The 26,609-nt window shown below is 35.5% G+C and overlaps 1 protein-coding gene across 1 annotated transcript in view; it reads right to left on the bottom strand.

Annotated features, from left to right (window-relative positions):
* The window catches only part of LOC114366252 (Meis homeobox homothorax), a 78,581-nt gene extending 53,025 nt beyond the window's left edge, over positions 1–25,556 (bottom strand). Inside the window, exon 1 of the mRNA XM_028323068.1 lies at positions 25,279–25,556. Coding sequence (XP_028178869.1) covers positions 25,279–25,293 — 15 coding nt within the window. The 5' untranslated portion in view covers positions 25,294–25,556. The remainder of the gene's footprint in view (positions 1–25,278) is intronic.
* Between the last annotated feature and the right edge of the window lie 1,053 nt (positions 25,557–26,609).

Raw genomic sequence — 26,609 nt, 5'->3', positions numbered from 1 at the left:
AAAGAAACACAAGTTAAACAAGAAATATGTCTGTAAATACACACCGCATGTACACAACAGTAGGTACACATGCACTTAGTAGGTAATATTTAGTCACTTCACCTACAAAGCCTCAATGGTTAAGCAAGGTTAATAAAAAACTTCGAAAATGTTGTTAAATTAGGTATATGCGTTACCAAATCTGAAAATATCTTAAAATTCATGATAATTTTCATGTTTTATAAGTTTTGATACACCTTTTAAATTTTTCCTCCAATGATCAGATCTCAACAAGTAAGTAAATAAATAACTTTCAACTCTTAATAAACCGAAAGGTTAAAATTAATAACTATTTGCATGAAATACAAATTATTTCCCTTTAGAATTTGAAGATATTTAATAAAGTGTATTTGAAGATATTAATTCCGCACATAACTAATGTAGGTATTCAGTAAGCTGTAATAAAACGTAATACTCGTATTTCCTATCATGATAAAGTTTTATAAACACACATAAATAATAAAAATGCTACTCCACATTCTCCCACTGTGGCCCTGTCCTATTACCACACAATGGTTAATTTTTGTCCATATTTTAGTCACGAAAATATTCTAGTGGATTCCATATGACATATTCCTTTGACCTTTATCACCTGAACTCTCTGATCTCATATTATAATGTAATAAAGTAAAAAATTGTATGAGAAACACGGAAAGAACAATGGCCGCTTTAAAAAGCACCAATGTTTATTCATTAGCGACCAATGTCTATATTAGATGTACAATATAGTAAATGCAATAACTCCGTTGCATATTTTTGTATTGTAATAATAATTAAAGCATTATTTTACAAAAGCCCCGCAAAGTATTATGTGAAAAACTTAAAATATTCTTTGCATGAACGAAGACTAAACTTGAATTTCGTTCTAATTTTAAATATCGTGTTTTTTTTAATCCGGTGTTTTTTCTAAGTGGTCAATATGTTTGTCGTTAATCGTAGAATTAAAAAATAGAATAGTTTGAAATTAATATTTGTATAAGTTTGAACTGATTTAATCTTTAAAACCAATTATTTTATTGAAACTATAAATGAAGTGACTTAACTCTACGTTTGCAAACAAACCTACTGACTCTAATTATACTGTAACTCTGTTCGAAATCCGAGCAAGTTATATTTTCATGTTTGTTAAAGATTTTTAGAAACGAATTAATTTCGGCTGCGGTCGAATTGTTTATTTTTATTGTAGCAACTGAATTGTTTACAAATTGCTTGAAGTGAACTGAAGTCATTTGATAAAGTATATTTTATGGCATATTTTCTTTAATTTATGATCCCTCTACAGATTATTTTGAAACACGAAACGGTGGTTATAAGGCTGACCATAGATATTTATGATCGTAACTAACATTTTTGAATGAATAAAGCAAAGGAATCCAACTCAGATTTTTAATTTAAAACGTATTTACTTTCATAATAAAGTTTTTACTCCGTCTCTACATTTTCTATGTTTTAAATTTTGCAAATAAGCAAAGGCATTCGACATACAGCCTACAATGCGAAACCAGTATGTAGATACAGATCCATTCGCAGCCAAATTTCAAAGCGCAAATAGTCGAGTCATGCTGGCAGTACATAATCGCACAAAGGTAGGCAGTGGTATGCGCCCCAGGGCCGGCTGCCATCAAATACAGTGACTGTGCAGTCCCCCCGATCGATAGTCCGGCTCTGTCATTAGTACCTGAAACGCTTTTTCCAGCCAGTGTTAAAAACTTTGTTTTTATTATTCAAAAAGTTCAGCCAGCATTTTACGGGTTCCTTTTTTGAAAACGGCAATTAGATTTTATACTAGTTCCTTTTTTAAAAACGAACTCCCAATGGCTGTCTGTGGTTTACAGCGCGCGCTTTTTTCGCTATTTAACAAACCTCTATTGGTAAACAATGAATAGTAAAAATGTCGTCATAATGCTCAATAATGACATTGTTTAAACCCTTTATCGAAGATCTTCAGATTTCGATTAAAGTACATTCCGTGTCACTCAAGCGTTGTTTTTAATGTGAGATTTGTAATCACAAACCAGTCCTAGCCTATAAACAGTGGAGCGAGCCAATCGTCGTCCACAATACCAATACGGTAGCGCATTTTCTTACATAACTTTTCAATTCCTATCATTGAAGGTCCGAAAATATTTCTCATACAATTTGATACCATAATGATCATTCTTCATAAAAAATTTAAAACCTACATATTTAAAAACATAATCATTGATATTCATAATATCACTAATCATACACTTAGTTTTTACTAATATTTGTTTTCATATATTTTTCTATACTAATAATCGAAACTCATAATCATTCGAATAAATAACTGTAATATTCATAAATGTGAATTATCCTAATATTTGTTTTCATAAATTTATTACTCATAAGTGTATTTATCCATATTATTGAAAATCATGATGTCTATATTCGTATTAAATCGTATTTTAACATTAAATTAATTTGAAATAGTCCAAAACAGACAATATTTAGTGCCACAAAACTAACGTGACAGAAACGAATCGCTGCAAAACCGACTCCACGTAGTCTTGTCTGCCCTACCCCTAGAGTGTAATTTAAAAGCCGGAGGCGCGGAGGGAGGGCAGCCCTCGCCCGCTGTAACGAGGCTCAGGCGCCCGGGTGAGCTGGAGCGGCTGAGGCTGGTCGCCGAGGCGCCGAAGGCGCCGATGGCGATCCAAAAAGCCGAAGCTGCGGAAGCAAGCGTGGGTGCCTGAGCCTCGTTACGCAAGGGCGGAAGGGCTGCACATCCCGCAGCGCCGGAGACGAGGAGATACCAATGCATGCTGCATGCTTGCTTTCATGCTGCATGCTCTGCATGCTTATCTACTCTATTAAATTATATATGATTTTTTTAAAGATACGAGTATGTCTGTTATAAAGTAAATTATTCTGAACAACAACATTATGAGTTGAAGTATGTTCTTAGTAACAACATTATTAATTAAAACAATATGATCAATGAATGTTATGAAGAAAAAAGATCTGAAAATAAAAATTATGTATTTTAAATGGTTCTTGGTAGTAACAGTATTGATAAAAAAATTATGATTACTAACTGTTATGAGCTCCGATGGTAGTAATAAAAATGTATGAATAAAAAAAGTATGAAAAATAAAATTATGAAGAGAGATTATTATGAACACAACTCGGTAGTAAGACAAAGAATAGGATTTAGAATTTTATGTGAGCCAATATAGAACCTACCAATACACAATCATTGCTGAACTAAGTAGTTGTACAGTCGGCTGCGAAAAAGTTATTAAAGTAATGAATTAAAATATGACACTATCAATTAACGATTTTCTTGCTTTCAAATTATAAATGTCTGTAAAGTGCAATGAAGTCATAATAATGTGAGCATTTTTCAGGTGTTTTGTTAAATAAAAATAATTTAGGTAGGTATTTTGAAACTGAGAGCGTTTTACTTAAATCAGTTGCTTAACTCTAGCTTGCTTAAAGTATTTATGCTGTGGTTTTGGTGGTCTTCATTATGTTTTTATTTTGTGTAATTTGTGTTGTAAGGGTCCTGAAATTATCTGATATTTTTTCCTTCGAGATGCAGTTTGTGTCTATATTATTTTAAATTAAATGTGTAAACATAATCTAGATTAATATACACAAATTCTCATAAAACACCTCAAGAGAAACAAACGACAATATTTTTATGCTGGTCACTGTACTTAAGACTGCAACAAGAAACTAGACCTTAACAAAACACAACAGGGTTCAAATTAAAACACACTCAGCACACTATCGAGTAGTTTTATGGCGCATTCAAGGCGGTATACTGACTCTGATATTGTAATTTGTTCTGCCGATGTGCGTTTTATACGCGGAAACGCGGCGTTTGTATGCGGAAACGCTGCGTTTATGTGGCTTTCAATAAATAGTACTTTAGTATTGATATTAACTGACATACAATGGCGACAAAACTTATATTAAACCAACTTATATTAAATTAATAACATTCTATCAAAAAATATAACAGCTAAAATCAATTCACACATCAGAATCTTAATTATTAATTTTGAAATAAAATATACCCCAGATTTTAATTGGTTGTAATTAGGTAGGTATTTTTGTAACCGATATTTTAATTAAATAAAAACCCCATTAAAAGTATTTGAATCTATACAAATATGTAATTAAGAAAATTATTCCAAAATGTATATTTTTGGACTCTACTGAACCCTGCGACTGTTGCTATAATTTATCTTAACGTCCTTTTTTAGATTTTTATTCTAATGTATCAGAAGATTCCACTATCCACCTCTACCATATCAGTGTAACTGATTTGCATACAGTACCATAGACAAAAACGGCGCATTACAGCTTCATTAGTTACAGAGTTTTCTAGTCTATGCCTATTTTTGCTGCGCTGTGCGTGTGATTCGTTTTTGCCGGTTTGCATAATTTCTAACTTGTCTGTGGTTACGTAAACAAGTCTATAAATTGCTATGAGCCTAGATTCTAAGTAAATTCTATATATTTTTGCTTATAAACATACTTAGGTTATTGCCTGGTTGTTTATCTAATAGTTAGTTTAATGAATTCTATTTTTTAGTCATTATTTTTCCTTTAAATTGATAGAGACATTTTGTTAGGCAATTTAAGCCTATTTTTCATTAAAAACAAGATGGATTTGCACAATTTTGATACAAAAGGAGAGCTTAATATTAAAACATTATATACCAGTCAAATGTCTCACTTAGATGAACTATGAGTGTCTGTGCGATAAAAAAACTATTATGTATTAAAATAATTTAAGCTTTATCATCTCTCTTTAAAAAAATATCAAGAGTGCATAGTAATATAAAATAGTTCCTAATTTTTCAGAAAAGCTTTTCCTTATGTTTATGTACAAATTATCAATCATGGATCTCAACTTTTATGGTTTTATTTTATGGGTCAACGGTGTCAGTAAATAATCAGCTGATCTATACAAAAAATAGCTATCGATTCAACCAAAATTGGCAGCACTAGGTATTAGATGTTTGTCGACTGGCTGGCTTATTTGATGGATATTTTTACACAATATTTAAATAAATATCCCAGGTCAGAAGCGTTTTGATAATTCCAGATTCAAACTTGAGAGTTTAGGTTGAATTCTAATAAATTTGAACTTATAATATAATAGGAGAGATAATGCTTGAGTGTGAATAGAGTGTTTTGATTGTCGATTTTAAATACTAAATATAACATAATTAAGATTTGTGGGTTAAGTATGACTCATAAAACTGTTCTCAACTCTTGAGCATAAATTCAGGATACAGTCCCTATTATTAACCGACTTAAAAAAAGAGGTTCTATGTTTGACTTTATGTTACTCCATATCATATCATAGTGATGCTGAATTTCATAGTACCTACTTACATCAAGTTAACTTTCAATTCAAACTATTTTTATGTCTCTAAAACGATTCGAACCCAGTCACCTACGCACATAAAGTGCTAAACGCAACCAGCATTCTATGCCCCACCGTTTACCCCGTGACTCTACCATTATTTCAAATTATAGTCTATGGTGCACCGTAGAAAAAATGCCACAAAAACCCCGTCGATTACCTTGCTATTAAGTGCTGGCTTCCGATGAATGGTTCAAGGGTTTAGGTTAAATAATATAGTAAATTGTAGAAATGGGGATTTCTAGTTCAATTTCTAGATTTTTAATTAGTCAAGTAAGGATTATAATAGAAAGAAAGGAAGAAAACCAATTAATTTGGTGCAATGCACAGTAAATTGGTATTAAACTATCTTTCTGAGTTATACCTCTTGCAAAAAGAGGTAGGTATCTGTCCTCAATGCCTTATGATGAAAACCAAAAGTGATTTTAGTGTTTCTTGCAGATATTTGGGAAACATTATTATTTGTGCTAATCTTTAAAGAAACCGAACCTAGTCGTATTATATAAAATATGACACTGTATTTTGTTACAAAATACCACCTATATACAACTACATAAGTTACAGTATTTAGCTTAGTGTATTATAGTAAGTAATATCTCTTATTTACCTCTACAATTCTATTACTTCGCTTATTTATCTTAATCAATGTATAAACATCACATAAAACTACTTCAAAATATCTGTATGATAACTTGACACATAAATGTACATACCAAATAAGGTACAAGCTGTATTTTCATTGCATATGTGATGTTAGTATGTATGTACAAGATATTAGATTTGATGAAAATGCCAAAGCGCTATACGACATTATATTGGCTATACTATAGAAGTACATATAAACTCTATGGAATGAGACTCTAGTTACGTCAGTTACGGTGCATTTTAGTCTATGGTTCTATACCCTAAGCCTTAGGGTTTTTAAAAATAGTATTAACACCTTAGGCCCTAAGGTGTTAATACTATTTTTAAATTTTTAAAAAGGCCAGTGGGCTGAGTCCGAGTTTACATCAAAAGCGCTCGCTGAGCGCGTTTAAAAAATGTATGAAAATTTTAGTTTTTGAACGTTTCCCGCTAGAGGCGCTGTACAATCCGTCATACTTTTAATGTCATTTTTTGACGCGCTCACTGATGTAAACTCACACTAGGTCCTCAGGTAAAAGTGTTGCATTTTATTTAGTCTATGGGTCTTTACCCTAGTAAAAGGTGTCAAAAGTATTTAAAAAAGGTCAGGTAAAAGTGTTACTTCGAAGATGGTTATTCACACACTACAATAATATTCAAAACGTTTTATAAATTTGCATATTTACGTTGTCATATTGTTATTGTACACAACATTTATGTAAATAATATTAAGACTGTCCTTTTAAGAATCAAAGATTTGCACAACCCCATGTTCCTTTGTTGAACTCTAACAATAAAGTAGAGTTTGCGGATTATTTTTCGACTGCACACGGATCCCTAAAATGCAAGCTAGTTTAGTATCTAACTTATTAACTGGCTTTGCAGTCTGCCTTGCAATACCTACTCTATGTAATGATGACGCGGCACAGTGTAGAATTGATTCAGTAAGTCTAACTCTACCTAGTAGGACTTTCGGTTGAATATAGAGAACTAGCTTTCCGCCCGCGGCTTCGCCCGCGTGGAATTTTGTCTGTCACAGAAAAACTTTATCGCGCGCGTCCCTGTTTCAAAAACCGGGATAAAAACTATCCTATGTTCTTTCCCGGGACTCAAACTATCTCTATGCCAAATTTCATCAAAATCGGTTGCGAGGTTTAAGCGGGAAAGCGTAACAGACAGACAGACAGACAGACAGACAGAGTTACTTTCGCATTTATAATATTAGTTGGGATGTTATTGGTCTGTACAAAGGGCCTGGTATTTTGTCCTAAAGTTGTAGTAGAAAAGTCTATATTTGGGACGTGTATACGCGCCTGAAAAAGGATTTGATTGTTTACAATCGTGAGATCATCAAAGAGTTTGAGTTTGAATTTTATTGTAGCTCAACTTTTTAGTTTATTTCTGAATAAATATAATTAAAGCTTATCAAATCAAATCATTTATTTGTAAAAACATAGGTGAACATGTGTTTTTTTTTCTGAATTGAGAGTTTTGCTTGAGTGTGCTCATTTTCTGTTTATGTAATGTGCTTTTTTATAAGTAATACAAGAACAACTTTACAGACAGAATACTCGACAGATGTAACAATAATCGTTTAAGGAGCTTAGATTCTGAAAAGTTTCTTAAAAGCTTCCTACTCTTCCCAATAGTTTCTCCTACATCTTATCGATATCTGCATGGCTATGTAAGCTTATCCCTCCTAATATCAACAAATCCTACTGCATCCAACTGCACTATGACAAACGCCAGCCTTGGCAGTTCGATACGATAGCGATCATGCGCAAACGCATCGTCCATTGACAACGACATGCGTTTCGATAACGATATGTACTTTTTGAATTAATACATTGACGTTTATATTAGTGAAGTGACGTCATTACGCGACATTTTCAAAAGTTTATTCTATGTACAGTCACCGTCAAATTGTTCGTCAAATAAAGTAGCCAAAAAGTTCGCAATACGTCTTTGTTACAATTGAAATGTATAAATGTAATGTCCACCCACAAGATGGACCGACGACTCATAAAGGTAGCGAGAAGGCGCTGGACGCAGGCCGCCACCAACCGGCCATTGTGGAAATCATTGGGGGAGGCCTATGTTCAGCAGTGGACGTCCTATGGCTGAAATGATGATGATGATGACAATGAGGGCTATCGTTTTTATACTTAACAGTTGGCACCCCTGACGATTGACAGGACCTTACTCTACAGTGGCGCCATCTTGATGAGTGCAAATGCGATAGTCCTCCTACCACTTTAGCGCTCACCAGTTGGCGCCACTGTCTTCGCTACTAGCAAGTGACAGGACCTTACTCTACAGTGGCGCTAACTGGTGAGCGCTAAAACGATAGCCCTCATTGAAATAAGGTGGTGTTGTCAACTTTGAGTGTCACGAACTATATGACGCTGACTGTACGTACAGTCGCCGTCAAATGTGACTTTTCAGTTTTGATGCAAAATCGTACTATTACAACTGGATAAGAAACTACAATGCTAATAAGTTTGATGTTCTGTTGTTTTTATATATATTTTTTCATTTGATTAAACAGCTTATGCAATACGACATACGTATTATGTCATTCATAGCATTTAATATGGAAATCCCCGAATTCTTGATTAATTAATAAAAATATGTTCTGCGATTATGTAATCACAGATTTTATCGCATCCTTTATACAACATTAAGATTAGTAGGCTTATGTATTGATGCTTATCTGTTTGAGTATCAGAATATTTATATTACATGCATAAAATATACAATGTTAAAACTATGTTAGATGTGTTTTCTTCCTTTTACGTATTTTCAGAGTGCTATCTTACGATTTGTGTTCTATGAAAGCGCGTTTTTAAATTAAATTTGACGGTTATTGTTGAAAAATTAAATGGTAAGGTACTAATGACATACAGTATACCTTATAAATACAGTATACTTTTGCATGCTGTGGCAGCCTGTAATTAACCCCCTTTGCTTGTAATTGTGCCTGTCTTTTTAGTTCTCCTAAGTAAATAAAATAAAAATAAATATTATGTGCCTTTTCTACGTAGTTCTTTTGTCACAAAAATGGCGGGAAATCATCGACGCACGCGCATGTGGACACGCCCTAATCCTAAATGTTCAGTTATCAGATAGTTACGATAGTGTATCGCAAATGTCATAATTCGCTCATAATCCCCATAATTGACGTTTGCTACTGTGTGGCCTTATCTTCGGCTTGCAAGATCTATCTTCGTCTTCGAATTTTGTATTTAAAGGATTTTGTTTAGAAAATATGTCACCGTAATCTATTTTATAGAACGAGCCATCTCTTGGTTAATATAAAAAAAACCTTAAATAAATAAATAAATAAATCTTTATAAATAAATCTTTATATAAATTAACGATCTTTAAGTTGATTGCTTATAAACTATTATTGTTCATATTTTATGGCACTGGCTGGAAAATTGTAGACCTTAGAAAAATAAAATCATGAATATTTATAAAGTTTCAAACAGCGCTAATATTTAATTTGACACTGGCAAGCTGCTTAATGAAACCAGAAAAAAGTAAATCCTTCTATTTTCAAATTTTCTAAATTTATGCTCATTTATTTTACTGTGTTCCACGATAATTCAAAACTTGACACGTGTAGCCCAATTAAATTGCTTTTTATTTGTGCGTTATCAATTTAAAAACAATGAATAGGCACAATACACAAAAATAATCTTCGAAAACAGACAAGCCTCCCTCGGACATGCAATAAATCAAAATAATTATCGCGATTTATCACAACAATCTTGAGTGACATGATTTTTTCTCTGATAGCCTTTATTGGCGAATTGGTTATGTGTTATGTATTTATTTATATATTTATTTATTCGCCTACAACTGTCCAGACTTCAGCAATGATGTGACAATGGAATGTAAATGGTTTATTACATTAAAATGTTAACTTTTAAAAATACAGCAGGCTTTTTCGTCTCTTATGATGTCACAGACCGGGGCATTGACTTCTGTTTGTGGTGATCTGTTTCCGAATGGCATAGACATTCTCATCCCATAGAGTAGAGATGCATAGACTCCATGTGTCTAGAAATCTGTTTTCAAATGCCATAGACATTTTCATCCCATAGATTAAAAATGCGTCACAGCATCTGTGGCAAATTAATACGCGTGCGTTGCAAAGAGGTTAATACTAAGTAGCGTAACAAAACAGTATTTGCTCTAAAATCGCAATTACCAAGTGCGACCAAGTATTGTCGGGAGCATATCAAACTGTACAATTTTGATACAAAATCGCTTCTATTACAAAGATTTAAGATGCTAGAGAGTTCAAGTTGATATGCCTTCATTTGTACTGCTCATAAAAGTCGCCTTCAATCATAATTACTTGTTACGGTATGGAAGCGATCACCTGATGGACCATTTTAAACCCTATTCCCTTGGAATAAAGACAATGGATTGCAGTAATTAAAACCAAATCGCGCTTTGTTCTTCACCAGGAGTTTAGTATGACATCTTTTTTTAACTTCCACGTTCTTGGTTTAGGTACTAATTAAATTGAATACAAAAACATATTAAATAACTTTGTAAGTAATTAATTAGTTTTTGCGTAAATTTCGATTAGTCATATACTCTGCCTATCATTATTCTTCATCCAAATGTATTTAAGAATTAAAAATATTACATAATAATAAGGTACTTGATACAAATAAGGCCTACCTAACTTTAAATGCTTATATTTCAATAAATATTAACGCCAGACAACAAAAACAAGGTTAATTAACATCTTTCATCCTTTAATTTTAGCAATATTACAAAAAATAACACAATTTTTAACAAAATCTATTCAAAATAAGCAAATTACGAAACCACTGATTTTGGCTTTAATAAATCACCTACACGGAATAAGGCCTATATGATTCAAATGCCTGTAGACCTTAAAATTGAAGTTGTAATAAACAAAATGCGGTCTTATAACATTAAACACGTCGATTTGTTTGCATTATCAAAATTTTACATACCAAGTAAACAGAAATATACTGTATATCTCTACATAAACTTAAATTCCACTTATTAAGAATAATACATAAATTAAAAATAAAATTAAACATTCATAGTAACAAAGTAATGATTCTTTACTTAAATTATCAAAAAAAATATCAAAAACAAACAATATTATTTTTTTGTATAGGGCTTATTAAAACACCGTGTTCGAATAAGGCCTACACATAAAATCTTTTAAATAAATCAGTTTAGGAACATCATTTTGTCTTCAATTTTTTAAAACAAAATGAGATCTCAATTTTTGTTAGAACCAGGGCATAAAAAGGCTTCTGAATCATCTTTACGAACTCCTACATAACCTTTGTGATACCACCAAAAGCAGTCCTTTATGGTCGCATATCTGCTACATTGTCTTCGAGACAGGCATAATAATACCAGCTTTTATTCTCCTTTTCTTTAGAATTATACATACGGCTTTTTTTCTTATTTTTAATTGGTTTTGTATTTTGTTTCTTTTTTTTTACAGGTTTTGTGTTTTTTTTTCGACTCTGTTTTCTTTTTATTTTCCGTGCTGTCAGTAACATTCTTATTAAATAAATATTTAGTTACTCTTTGACTCATTTAGTTTAATGAATTTATCCGTAATCAGGTGTTGACATAAGTATCTAATATGGCCTACCATGCTGAAATAAGGCCTAGGCCTTATTAGATATCTCGCTCTTGTTGTCTTTAAAAAATTACAAATAATGCATCTATAGCCAGTAGTACAAATTAAAGTAATTATTAGCTAGTAAGAAATATTTAGAAACGATTACTAAGAAAAACTTAATCTAAAACAGCGTCATTTTACCGAAAATTTAAGATGAAATCGCCAGATTTTTATAAGAGAGCACGAAATCACCCACCACCTTTGAAGAACGCGTGCCAATTGATGCTGGGATCGTGGATCGGGACGCTCTTGCACTCTACCGGGTTGTAGGGCATATGAGTACGTGTCCTTGAAGTATTATCCCGGTTGGATTTATTTATCTGTGTTTTCTGATGCATAGGCCTTATTAGAACGTAGGCCTTATTTGTATCAAGTACCTTATGTTGTTTATGAAATAATTTTTGAAATAATTCTTTGTAATATTGAAATATGTATTGCGAACTAAGAACTGTGTGTGAAGAAGACTGTGTGTGAAGAAGAATTACAAGAATACTGAAATCTAAAATGTTAATTTATTAACATTTTGAAGTATTTTAAGCCTGACTCTACATTAGAATTCAGGAATTTCTTAACGCTGTTTTTTACTTAAACTAAACCACAGATTTATTAGTTCGTTATACTCATATTTCTAAAATTGTTCTTTTATTCTAATACAACTTATTCTTTTCAGACCGGAATCATTATAAATTCATAATGGAACATGCTTTACACTCTCTATTTATGGACTCTTTAATAAGTGGCATAATTAGGCTGAATTGTAAAAACAAAATCAAAAATTTAAAAATAATGTACCACTCAACATAAACAATTAAAATAGAAGTTGAACAATTTGGAACTTTAGAACTTAATTTGTAGAGTTCAGATTAGGTTTCAAAAATTGTGTTCAGTCAGTAGAAAATGGTGATTTGCTAGACGTCATATTTTTAAATATGGAACAGCCTACCTTTAACAAACTCAAATGAATAACTCGAAACTCCTTGCTCATTTATCTATCCTTCCTTTTTGTGAATAAAAAAAAGAAAAACTAGGTATCGCTGTCATTAAGCTAGTGTCAGGCAGTTTGTAGTAATTCCATTGACAAAAGTCCGCATTAAAAAACAGCAAAACATAAATTTGATAGAACTTTATTGCTGACATGTTAATGTACCTACTATGATACTTATGCCGACATTTAAAAATGGTGAACGTGTGTGAAATAAATAACAACATAATATATCTAGTTACGATTGCCACAAAGAATGGACCGCGTGAATTTATTTTAAATCAAAGCATCAGTTACGCGGACAAAGCATTTTGTGACAATACGCGCCGAATCTATGATGGCGCCTAAAATTAAACGGCCATTTTTCCAAAATGGCGGCCGCGGAAAACGGCGCGCATTCGTTTTAGTTCGGCAAGTTGTAATAGTGGCACGCACGCGAGCGATCCCCGATAACGCAGAACCACCACCTTACCGCTGTTTCGGGGTGATATCCTCCATTATAATACGAATACCACGAAATTAGAACAAAAATATGCCCGCCCGATTACAGCACCGCCAATTAAAATGCCTTTTCATATTTTCTACCACAGACTAAAAGCGCAGTGACGTCAAACGACTTATTTTTCCTAATTACAATTGATTACTTTGTCATCAACGCGTTAAGACAAATAGGCAATCATTTCAAGTTGCCTCAACACCATAAATTGTAATCGTTTGATAGTAAAAACTTTAATTCTTAATCTAATCGTTACAACTTCGTACATCGGGAATAGCTCCAAGTCCAAAGCTACCACTTACATGGGTAACATAAACATCTGTATTATACGACGCGCCTAAAAAAGCAAATCGTAGAGTGCGTTTCGTTGGTAACAGAATAACAACGAGTGTTTTGGAGACGTCACGATCAATCAAAAGTGGAGTGGCCGCCATGACACAGTTCGGCGGTGACGTCACGGCCTCCGCGGACGCCACACTGAACCCATGCCCACCGAAATTCAGCCCGCACTTTATATGCGCCACCCGTCCCACAAAAAATATTTTCCCATAAATTTTTAGGTCAACTCGCAGCACATTCCTACGCGTACGAAGGGATGGGGCAATTAAAATTCTATAATGATCACATTGACACCTCGCTCGCAATTACAAAACCGGCCCCGATGCAATTAGTAAACGCATAGCTTCACACGCAAAAAACTACTAAAATGATGTCATCTTACCATTTCAGGACCGCAGCGTTAACCCTAAAGTTACGATACGTCGTAAAATAGTTGATATAATCTATGGACGCGAGCTTGCACCGGCCACAAAATATGTAATGACTACCTTTTGACGTTTTGAAAGCCGGTTCCAAAATTAAAATGATACGTTTTAAAAATGGAATCGCTCCGTCCCGCCTTTTTTCCCGAGATAACCTTTAGTCCATTTGTGTTGCCATAAAGAAAAAATAAGCATCGTACGTTTTAATTTTTTTAAATGACATTCTTGTGGTTTTTTGTGGATGGGAATCTTCGCGGAGTAATAAGTTGTTTTCGTTCGGCGCGTTTTTGCGAGCGGTATGGTTCGCGTTGTTCTCGAGATTGAGCGCCATTGTCGCGGACGTTAGGCATAAGTCATGCCGTCAAACGCTGATGAGTTCTGGGCCCTGTAGCGCTAATTAAGGCCCGTGGATATTAATCGCTTCAGTTATTTAAATTTGGCTCGAAATACGCCCGTGGGTCATCGTTTTTTACGACTTGCGGTTTCGAGATTAGCGTAGGTCGATTCCGAGAAGCAAAAGGACTGAATATGAGTGAGCTGTTGGGTGTCTCACGTGTCTTATGTATAAAGAAAAAGCTAAAATGGGACGAGGTTTCGTCCACAGGCGGTTGGGGAAGACAGGCATGTCACTTGTGCGCGACGCGGGGTGGGCCACAGCCAACGCCACCCTTAACGCCTGTCCCTTTCCGTTACACTCCTTCCCGTATCATTCCATCCCGCTCTCTGTCATCTGGCGACGCATTCACATGTCTGGGGGGCTACCAGAAGCGATTCGTAACAGTGAATAATGTATTTGAATAGTTCACTGCACCTAATAATAATAACCGTACTACAATCATCATCCGCCGGGAGTTAACGCGCGATACACATTTGGCAGCATAAAACATTAAAGTGGAGTAGGTAGCGATCGTTCAGGTGTGTTTTTATGTATTTTTTAAATTGATAGTGGTAAATCAGGCATCGTTAGAGCGTTCGCGACGTTCGTATCGGATTTTACTGTCGACCCGTACGTAATACGATCATAAAACTTAGAAAAATCTTTATATGTTACGACTACAAGGCGGCCGAGTGGAGAGGGCCCTGCGCCGGAGCACTGGGCTCGCGGGCGCGGGCCTTCCCTCGCGGCCGCGTGACAGTGGGCGCTAGTCATAAATTCCGTTTCATTCATGATGCTCGGAGAGTATAACGAAGAATGCTGTGTTGTTTCGACCATAAATACTAATAAAACGTCCTCGTTACGGGGACAGTTCGAAAATCGGGCACACGACTCCTTTACGACACCTATTAGGGATCTTCTGTCTGTGTGTTTAATTGAAAAATTGTATCCAAGCGTTGCAAGAGCTGGATCCGAGGCCCGCGCCGGATGCGGGCCCAGACGGCCATTATCCCATTGGCTCATCCGCATGGGGACAGCTACACGTGTCAATAAACCGATACCAACGCCACCTACCTTAATTAACGACTGTTCTATATTTGAATTCGAATCCTTTAGGGCCCGTTGCTACACTTTCGGGGCTACAGCGAGTGCCACTAATGCTCTGTCCTCCTCTATGCCTTTGGAACGTAAAGTCCCACTGTGTGTTGAATGCCGTCGTAAAAATTTTATAGAGTACTTTGATGCCATTTTCAACGGCACGCAGGACTTTCAGTTCCCGATTTTGTAAGTTGTGGATAAATGGTGTAACCTGAACCGAGTTCGCGTTTTCAAATACCACAGAAGTTAAGATCGATATAATAAATACGGGTTCGAGCTCGAAGGCTAACCGTCCAGATGCAGTCGCTACGTATTTCAATATCCATCTTGCGCGCGAGTGTTTTTCTTCGTTCTTTTAAAAATAGAACGTGTGAGCGATGTTTGGCGTACGGATTCGCTCGATTCGCGAGCAGATTTATCGCTCGAGAAGTATTAACACTTGTTTTAAGGCCGCGGATGAAAGTTTTAGCTCCCATTCCATTTTTAATTTGAACTGTTTACAAAAATAAAGCGATAACCGCGCCACCCGGCGTCAGCCGTTTTATCTACGTTATGATTGATAGAGTCTTAAAATTAATTTAAAGTGACCATTAACCTCTGACTTTACTTGCATTTACAAATTATATGAGGTTTATCGTAATTTCTGCGCTATGTGGAATTATTAATAACATTGTCTCGAGTGTAAACAGTGAGGTCAATAGCTGGCACATGACCGCGCGATAGTGGTGCCCTCTTATCGCGTGGTGCACTCCAGGGAACAGTTCCAGAGTCTCAGTCAGATTTCACGTAAATATAAGTCGTTAAGATAACGATTTCCTTCGGCACGACGACCGTATCTTTTTCCTTTTATTACTACCTACCTTTTATTCCTTTTATTAAGTACCTAACTACTTAAAGGTTTTTCGTGTCACTAATAAAAGCGGCCATGTTAAATTATCTCGGTACTTTTACAAAATAAAATATTCCGTATCAATTTTGTAATAAGAACAAGCACGCTGCCAGTTGAAAACAAATCTCTAGAATTTATCTCAAATATTTTTAAATTTCGAACAACACAGACACTTCAAAAACAAAATCAAGCACAAGTTCAAAATTTAAAAAGTGAAGATGACATTCCATGATTTCAAACTTCGAATCTCGACCCCGAGTAGTGTTGCCATCTAGCAAAATAGGAAAAAAGGTGTCTCATCATAAATAACGTTGACTTAAAGCCGCCCACGCGCCTTATTACCGCTGTCCGTTTGTCCGCTGTACAGTTCACCTCGGAAACTGGACTTCTTATGGCCAAGTATTAGAGTTCAAGGGATGTGCGTGGAGGTTGGTTCACGTTCGTTACCTCCATTGTGGCGCTGAATGCGGGATTAGCCACACCAGCTCGTGATTGACTATTTAGTTTGGTTCGAGTGACGCGGAGGTGTGAGTCTTTGTATTAACACCTCTTTGTTGTACTTTTTTTACTTTTTCGAATGTTTGGAATGCTTTTTCAATACGCACAAACTAGTCTACATTTAAATATTTTATTTTATTAAACGTATTTCAAAAATAACGGTTCCACGGTGTGAGATATTAAAAATAGCAATCATAATATCAAAATGTGTAACATTTCAACAAAACCCATAAATAAATCAGTTCCCGAAACTAACAGTGTAGAGTTCCATTTAAAAAATATATTTTGCCATTTATCTTCTTAACTGTTTGATATTTAAAACTTTGATGTTTATCATTATTTTTAGACAGCTTCTAGAATTGAAAATATTAAAAGGTTATAAACAATTTATGTTCGTTGGTACTGTTACAGAATTTCTGGATTTGTTCTTAGTCTTACCGAGTTTGATCAAAGAAAAAAGTTTTTCAGTGAAAAAACAAGACCAAGCTCGGCTCGATCATATGTACAAAGAAATACACGATCTGACTCTTTTATTTTACAGCTCCAGCGGCCATGTTGGGTCTTATTTCCACTCGCGATCACAATTACAGCGCTATGTGCGGATTGAACATAGGCGAGATAATGATAGAGCGGCCACGCCTTGATTACTCATCCGACGATTTAATTGTCCTTCATCTTATTTCGATTGCGAATACGGCCTTTAGATACATGGAAATCAAAAAAGTATACAATACTCATTTTTGAACATACAGATATGAAACGTACAAGCCAATTATATTGAATCTCAACCCAGCGAAATAAATATCCTTTATTTTTCGTCGAACTCTTATCAAGATCAAACCAACGCGGGATCGCATCGGATCACCGGGACCTGTTCTTACGAGTTGGTCATCGCCCCTTCGGAACGACACAACGATATATAAAAAGTATAAAAAGCTCAAGTGACGCTAATCAAACTGATAAGCCACTAATTGCCCATAACAGCTAGCTATTCATCTCGCGGAGCTCTAAAAAAATCTCAAAGAAAAGTAAAAAGTGTCCCCGAAAAGCCCGCGCTAAACAACCAACGGACCGTCGTGATTCCAATTTCAAACCTCGTTATCAAGCGCCCGAAAAAAGACCGCCATATTCGAGAAAGAAAAAGATTTCAAAAATGGAACTCCGAATTCGTACCGGCCAGTGTTGGCTGTTGGCCGGCCGGCATTATCCAACCCTCGAATGCCGAATCATGCCGCCACAATTAATATTGTTTACACATCTCGCACTACACCGTTTCAGGAGTCGGATCTGTCGATCGGCGATAACTCCAGAGGTGGCGTGACACGAGCTAGGAAACGCACCGATATGTCTGTCCAAATAGCTGTCAGTACAAAAGATTAGCTTGATTTATTACAGTGTTCAAGGCGGCAGTATTTTGACGAGAGATTATGCGATCAAGAATTCGGTGGGAGTGTGTATAAAAGGATGTAAGACAATAAAGGTTCAAATTAGCGATTGGGAGGGTGGTTGGTGAATGTAAAGTGCGCGATTAAGGCGCGTCTACAAAGCGCCAATTCGAAAATGAACAGTGATATTCAAATTGAAAAAGGAACGCGTTTGGAATAAAACAATGCGGAGCCGGTGCTGCCCGCGGGTAGTCGGTATGCGCGGGCGCACCAGGGCGAGCTCGGCCGCGCGAATCCAAATTCAAAAATGGAATGGAACAGTAATTTAAATAACAAATTAGTGGGTGCGTTATAAAGCGCGTCGCCCATCAGAATGAGTGGAATTGATTTCGTTGTATTATGCGGAGTTCTGTCCAGGATTTGAAAATATACCGCTATCTGCGGTTAAAAGACCTCTACAAATAATTCCTTTACTTTTTGTAGTTTCTAACTAGATAAACCAATTTACTAATGCGATAAACACAATGACAATAGCTTGAAAAGTGTCTGTTATTGTTTGTATTATGGAATTCATAGAACTGAAAGCCGTCGCTAACAATAAACCAAGTTTTATTTCAGTTCTTCGCAAATACGAGTACCTACCTACTTTCACTAAAGCGGGCAATATTTTTATGGAAGAATGTTTGTATTCCAAACATTTTCTACTAGTACTATTCACAGCACAGATTAAAAATTATATCTTTAATCGTAACAGAGACATAATAGTTATTTTAATGTTATTTTGGTAGTAATTTAACCGCTCAGTTCGAGGGGCAACGGTTCACATCCTACATCGCTTCTAAGTATTTTAGTTAATCATTTGAGACCATTAAAGCCACAAAAACACGTACGTTTCCAATCCGAGAGCTAATCTACACCCACGACCGAAATAGTAGAAAAAATACCGGTGACGTACCGGAAAGACAGTGTTCAAGTAATCCGGCTTGAAAAATAGCCGCTTCTGATCACCATATCGCATTAGCCCGTCCCAACCGGCTCTACCGGTCATGTTTTATTATATTAATATATCATTTTGTCATATACACTGTTATATAATACATCAAACCTAATTTATCTGGTCACTCGGAGCCGATGACCGATTTAAGTGACATTTATCTACGCGCATAGACAAGCTAGAGGCCCATTACGGCCGCGAGATGGCTCTCCATAATGTTTCCGGCCATAACTAATTAATTTTTCTTTCCAAATATTCGGCCAGACTTTTAATGGGAATACTTGAATCCACACATCACTATTTCGACGATTATCGCATTTTTTACCGGATCAACGATGATTAGATGGCTCGAATCAAAACTTTTTAAATTATTATCTCTTATTCCATTACTGGAAATGGCTGCCTTTTAAAATATGTATTTGCATAATAAATTAATTATACGATCCATTTTACATAGTTTCAATGACACACAAATGGACAATCGACGTTCTAATATAAAATACTGGTACATCCGACATTTTTTAAATTTATTTGACTGTTTTGATTGCATAATTCGCGGATTTCGTAATTTAGGAGCGGCAACTAAGAAATATTACATTGTGCACTTACTTTAATAATTAATAAACATGTGTACGTAAAGTTGTTGACAGTCCGTGCATTTTTCGTGTATTATAAAATCAAAATAAAAAATTTACATAGCCTTAAAAGGCCTAACTAGATGTCCTAGTAACATAATTTTTAACTATCACCGTAACTTCCTGGCCCTAGCCGCGGTTGTGCAAGTGTTGCCCGCTAAAATTAAAAACTCGCGTTAGTGTTGCCGTGTTATCTGCCCGCCAGTACTAATGGCCGGGGCATTTTTCAACACTTAAAGCATTAAAATCGAGTTGCTTTATCGCGAAATGTGAACAAAACTGCCTATACAATACCGGTATTATCTTTACAGTTCGTCGTAAGTGCCAATAATAAGTATAATGTCAACCCGCAGATTTCCTTGTCTTAGAAAAAAAATCACGAAGCGGACGCATTTTAGCAATTTATATTTCAACTATTCAATAAAAAAAACTGATCAGGTCGCTTCAATCGATGCGCACTAGATAAATATCGCATAAAACCAACTTTTTGACTTTAAAATCGATAAAATAGACACTTTATAAAATTTTAAGCGCTCTAAAACGGATGCGGCTATTCCTGTAACAATTTTCAAGTACCCGCGGCCGTTTGTAACGATAAAATAACCTCGTAAATTACGTAACACTGTCTTCACTGTTTACGATCCGAAATAAGTGGCCAATAAAACGGTATAATTCGCCAAATTTTAATATCACTTAAGAAAATTTTATCGTACGTAAAAAGTAACTTTTTCTCTATAATACAGCGCTGGGGATTGCAAACACGCGACCTGATAACTTAGGCGCATTTTACATACCGTTCAGATTGCATTTAAAAACCATAAAGTGAAAAATTTAAATCGGCCCACGGTTTTTTTATGGCATTTTAAAGATAAAGAAATGTACTTGGGTAGTTTGAAATCAAATAACTCGGTTAACACTATTAAAAAGTAAAAATAAAATTGAGGATGTTGCAATTTATTTCAAAGTTTCCAGAGATGTAGAGCGCATTTATTTATTGACCTAATACTTAAACTAATCTAGTTGTGTTTTGTATAGCAAAAGGTTTAAATATCTTTATGTATATTATATTTTTACGATAGTCTTAATGCCACGTAATCTTAATCCCAGCACACGTTTTGTGATTAAGTTTTATTTTGATTACATTTTTTAATGTTATTATTTTATTACTTTTAATAAATTATGTTAACGGAACCTTAAAATAATAATATCCCTCGTGTTATGCACTGATTTTATATTTTAATTAGCAACTGCAAGAGTTCATTTACTTTTTAAGTTTTTTTTTTACTTTTTTTGTCACTAACTTTAGTTTAAAATCCTTCTATTTTGTGACAACTTGATTTTGTTTTGTCTTAATATTCTTTTAAGTCTCTTTAAAATGATTGCTGCATAATTGTATTATTTTTCTACAATAAAAATTCATTTTGGTTAAAATTTAATTAATTTTTACTTGATTTTTATTTCGTCCTTTTCATTGAGCATTGAGGTAATACAAAATTTGATAAAAATGAAATTTTCGCCTAATACACGTTATTTTTCGTGTTCGAACGTTATCAATACTCATTTAGTGGGCCACTGCCAAACGCGCATTATCACAGATTACAAAGGCCATTAGCAGACAAATTGATACCTTATCGCTGGCATCATAAAACTCACGATAGCCTCTCATTTACAATGCATGGACAAGACTTGTGCAAATATAATTTTGTGTAGGTACCAATTTAGGTAATCCCAGGTAATCAGAAATGGCAATGCCAGATTTAGTATGGAAAGTGGCGTCTTTTTTTTTTCGCGCGGCCATCGACCAAACTTTGTTTTTTGATTACAAAATAGTGTAATAAACCAAACTTAATATGGCATGTATACCTCTAAACTCAGTCTGAACTGAGTTACGAGCATTAGAAGTTTGATGATTTTCATACTAGATTTGCTTTTTGTGCGCAAGTTTTGTAAGAAATTGCAACAAAATATTGCGCTATTTTTTTATTGCGCTGATTCTGCTCCATATTGATGTCTGGAGCCTTTAATGGATGGTATTGTTTGTTTACACATACAATCTCACTATTTTGTTGCAATTTCTTACAAAACTTTGCGCGCAAAAAGCAAATCTAGTATGAAAATTATCAAACTTCTAATGCTTGTAACTCAGTTCAGACTGAGTTTAGAGGTATACATGTCATAGTAAGTTTGGTTTATTACACTATTTTGTAATCAAAAAACAAAGTTAGGTCGATGGCCGCGCGAAAAAAAAAAGACGCCAATTTCCGGCATTGTCTTTTGTGGAGCCATAAAAACTACAATAACACTTGTAGTCTAATTAAAAACGTGAAGGATATTTTTTTACAACCATATTTTATTTCAACTTGGTCAATTTTATTATTTACGTTCACTGGTCACTAAAATTCAACACTGTTTTTTTTTCAATTGTTAATTATAAGATTATTGTCTTTTCTAATTTAATCACCGATTTTTTTGAAATGTTAGTGTATATCTTTCGTGCATTATGAACTAAAGTTTTTGTACACAAGTATTTATATGAGTATTAGGTAGTAATGTTCTAAAAAGTACATAACGGCTAATTTCACGTCAAATCTTCTAAAATGGCTACCGCAAAATTTCTTTGATCAATTATTTTCGTTCCGGGCAATTTATAGTTTAAATATTTCTACACTAATAAGAACTTTATTAAGCACTCGACTAGCATCTAAATAATTATCTAAAGCTGTTATTTGTATTTATTTTCAAGCGACGGATATCACACAATCTTTTTTGTTAAGTTCCGTGTTTTCCTCTAAAAATATATTGGCATTGTAAAATTTTACGGCTCTATAAATCGAAACACTAAATAATTTATGGCATAAAAAACATTGTAGTCAGATGTTTATACGCCACTATTACTGTGTAATCATTATGCAATTAAATTAGTACTTTTATTTGATTACATTTATGCTTTGTTGGTTTAAACATTTTTGTAACGGTAAACGCTTTCTTAAAATTGTAATAACTTCAATCTATTTTTTATGTTTTAAAACTACAATTGTTTTATTGAGATTTATTTTATTTTTATAATTGTTTCGCGATTAGTAAAAGCGGTTGATTGCATTAACAATTATTTTGTTAATAGAATTACATGAAATATTGTCAAATAAATAATGGAATAAATAATGCTTCTTGTATTGTAAATTCTGCCATGTTTGGCCTAATTGGGTATTGTGACGATTTATATTTAAATGTATGCTAATGTTCAACGTTTGTTGTAAGCTGCACTCTTCTTTATTAATTAGCTTTTAGTTATACAATCGTGCAGTCACATCGTTAGGTTTGTTATTTATATTTATAATTGTATATAATCACTTGTAAGAATAACGGCAAGTGCGGCAACGGTCCAATTCATTATTTTATTTATGTAGAGCTCATCAACTGCTAAATAACACAACACCTAAATTAAATGGGTCTATAAATATTATTGAAAGTATTAATTATACAGCACTTTTATAATAATTCATGTTTCTACACAACACAAATTTTCGAATTGGCATTGTTATGGAGTCAATGGACATCCAATTCCGCTTTGATCCAGATATTGTTTTGGTAATTAAAGTGACTGTTCTCTTTACACCAAACGAAATTTCAACGGCGCCGTTATTATTTTTATTGCACCTTAAAGTGAGTACCAACATACATTATTATTTTCATCATCATCATCATCATCATTTCAGCCATAGGACGTCCACTGCTGAACATAGGCCTCCCCCAATGCTTTCCATGTTGATCGATTATTATTTTAATGTTCTCAAAATTTCAAGTTTTGAAAATGGTTGCACTTTGTAACAAGCATTACCATTTTACAACAATGTTTATAAGATTGCCCATAAATATTATCTGCGCCTATTTTTATGACGTTGTTTTACAATATAATACAATAATTACCACCGGCTTTTGATAGCCCAGCGTTATCATTGCTTTGCTATTTATTATTACATATCTCATTTTCGTGTCGCTTGCTCTATCGCTGTGATATTTGATTGATATATCTGGGTAACATGCGCATACTCATTATAATCGCTTTCATAATAATTGTCATGTCTCAGCAATAGATAAGTGTCTGTTATTGTAAACAATAGTTTGTTTTATTTCCTAGATACAGCCCGCGGTTTTCTCCACTTAGTGTTGTCAATTTATCGTGCCGCATTAATCACTATGCAATTAATATTGATTTACGGTCTTTATGAGTTTCAATAGTCTGGAGTATTTACTCTACTTGTGGGATAATTTATATCCCAAATATTCAAGACGCTTAACTTAATTTATTCGAAAGATTTACTTAGATGAATTTATTGCAATTTTCAGAACGTTTCAAAAATTTAACATTGTTATCTTTTTCCTAAATGACAAAACTTGGTACTTTACCAATGACAATTTTATGTCAAACAAAGGGAGGATTAAAAATTACATTCCCTAAGCAAAAACAAAACGTCCCCTAAATCTTTAGAAAGTTGTCCCCGTGTTCCGTTAGGCCATCTTTGGGGTACAAAAAGTTTTTTTCCTGCTCATTGTCAATTGAATTTTATTGTCGGTTTGTGAGTTGGTCTTTTGTGCCTAACCGTGCGTTCAAAGCCGCTTGTTGCGCGAGTGTCCCGGCCCAAGAGAGCAGCCCGGGGCCGCACAATAGCCCCCCGCTGCTTGCCATTTTATCCCATTTATCGCGAACGCTTCAACAAAGTTATATTCCGTCAGGTGTCCAATATATGGAGACTCATTCATTTATTCACTGGCCGGTCGCAATTTATTCCCCGCCATTACCATGTCTGGTCAAACGCCACTTTGAAACGAATGCCTACTTCGATCCTGTCCATCGGCAACTGTTTTTACTTCGCCTACAACTTTTTCAGTATTTTTCTCATCAACACTGTCGTTTTTGAGGTGTTAATTACTGCTCATTGGTTTATTTTATATTTGTAACGCGTCCATTTCGTTTTCATTATCACCGGTAATGTGCCGGCAGCGGCTGCGGCCGCGTCATTACGTATTCCCGTCGCGCGCCGCTTGTTACTACCACTACCAGGCTGGGCCTGGATAATGGATCGCCTCCTATTTAGACATGTCTCTATTTTGATTTACTATTGAAATTACAACCGCACCGTCCTAAGCTCCAACGCCTAACTCCTTTCCGTCGACAAAAACAACAACCTAACTAACACAAACACTTTGATCGACCTCATCAATTACAACTGTACCGTGTTGTACTATTTTGACACATTTATCACTAGCATCATGTTTTAGCCGTCCATTATCAACTTCTTTATTTCCACTATCGTCTAATTGAGATTTATCGCCTAGGCCATCGACTTCACTACGGCTACTCGAATCGGGTGTCACATGTGTACCTACGGTGTGATGGTACGTACCCTAGGCTGAGCCATGAAAGCTCGCCCCGAGCCCGGGTGTAAGGCTCCGCTGGCCACCACGAACGTTTTTCGTCACGGGCCCAACCTAACACAACACACTAGCACGTGAACACATACACATAGATTATTGACACCGTCACAGCGGCCCGCTAGCTCACTAGTGTCATAGTGCACTCGCGACGGTAGCGAACTTGAGGTTTGGTAGAGTCGTACGCGGCGTGGCCGAGCGAGGCGCGGGGAAGCGGGAGGCCCGGCGCGCTCGGCAGTCTGGCGGACACTGGCGCGGGCCGCGCGCGGGCCCGGGCAGGCGTGGCCCCGCCCCCCGGCGCCGGCCAATGGGCCGCGGGCCGCGCGCGCCGCCCGCCCGCCGCCGCCACACCGCGCGCGCGCTCGCCACACACGGTCGTGCGCGTTTTTTCAACGCTCCTGCGGCAATTACATGAGAGTTTTCCTCCGCTCGGATTTTCTGTACCTAATCAAAATTACTCAGTTCTTCTCGGATGGAACGCCGAGTCGTGTGTACCGCTATGGGATGACGGATGTTGGATGTTTTTATTTTTCTCCAGTGGCAGATCTTTGTCTTCGGCGCGGATACTGGTGGCCAGACGTCTGTATTGAGGATGATAGTATTTTTTGAAAGAAAACAAGTGCTTTGGTCCTTCGCCGCCGCGCATGCGCTGGCTCCCGTTGTAGACGCCGCAGATAAAAGTGTTTAATGTGAAAACTTTGTGACTGCGAGAGTGACCCGCTAGTATTCATAATTTAGATTCAATCTCCATATTTGTTTGGAATTATGAATGAGACGCAGGACCATAACAGTTTCTTGGCAAAACTTTAAATAGAAATGTAGTCTCTTGTTCCTTGAAACTCAATTCAGCTCTTCTTGGTTACGAGTAGTTATTGTTTATTTATTTCAAATAGTTTGAATTTCATTATCAGATCATTTTAAGCTAACAGCAACAAAGAAAATTAGTAAGAATTAGAATATCATCTAAATACAAACTTCTACACAATACATACAACACAATAACCATAAACTAACCTCCGCATTTCAAACGCGCCTATCGGAGCGTTCGCTATGCCAAATGGTCACTAACAGTACCTCCACGTCAGTATAAAAGTAATCAAACGTTTTTATACGGCCAATCTCAACAAAATTACACGTTACAGAAACCACCGGTTGAAGCAAATTACTGTGTATTTGTTTTGTACGCATTCATATTTTTTACCGAGTACTTTCACGAACTGTGGTATTGGTAATACGTATAAATCCTATAATAATAACTGCTTACACGTTCTAAACTTATAACGGTAAAATGATATTGAAAATA

The sequence above is a fragment of the Ostrinia furnacalis genome, unplaced genomic scaffold (assembly GCF_004193835.3).
Source record: "Ostrinia furnacalis isolate ACB-3 unplaced genomic scaffold, ASM419383v2 OfSCF0606, whole genome shotgun sequence".
In the NCBI taxonomy this organism is placed as follows: Eukaryota; Metazoa; Arthropoda; class Insecta; order Lepidoptera; family Crambidae; genus Ostrinia; species Ostrinia furnacalis.
The sequence above is the reverse complement of the archived record's forward strand: the minus strand, read 5'-3'. Positions and strand labels throughout refer to the sequence as shown.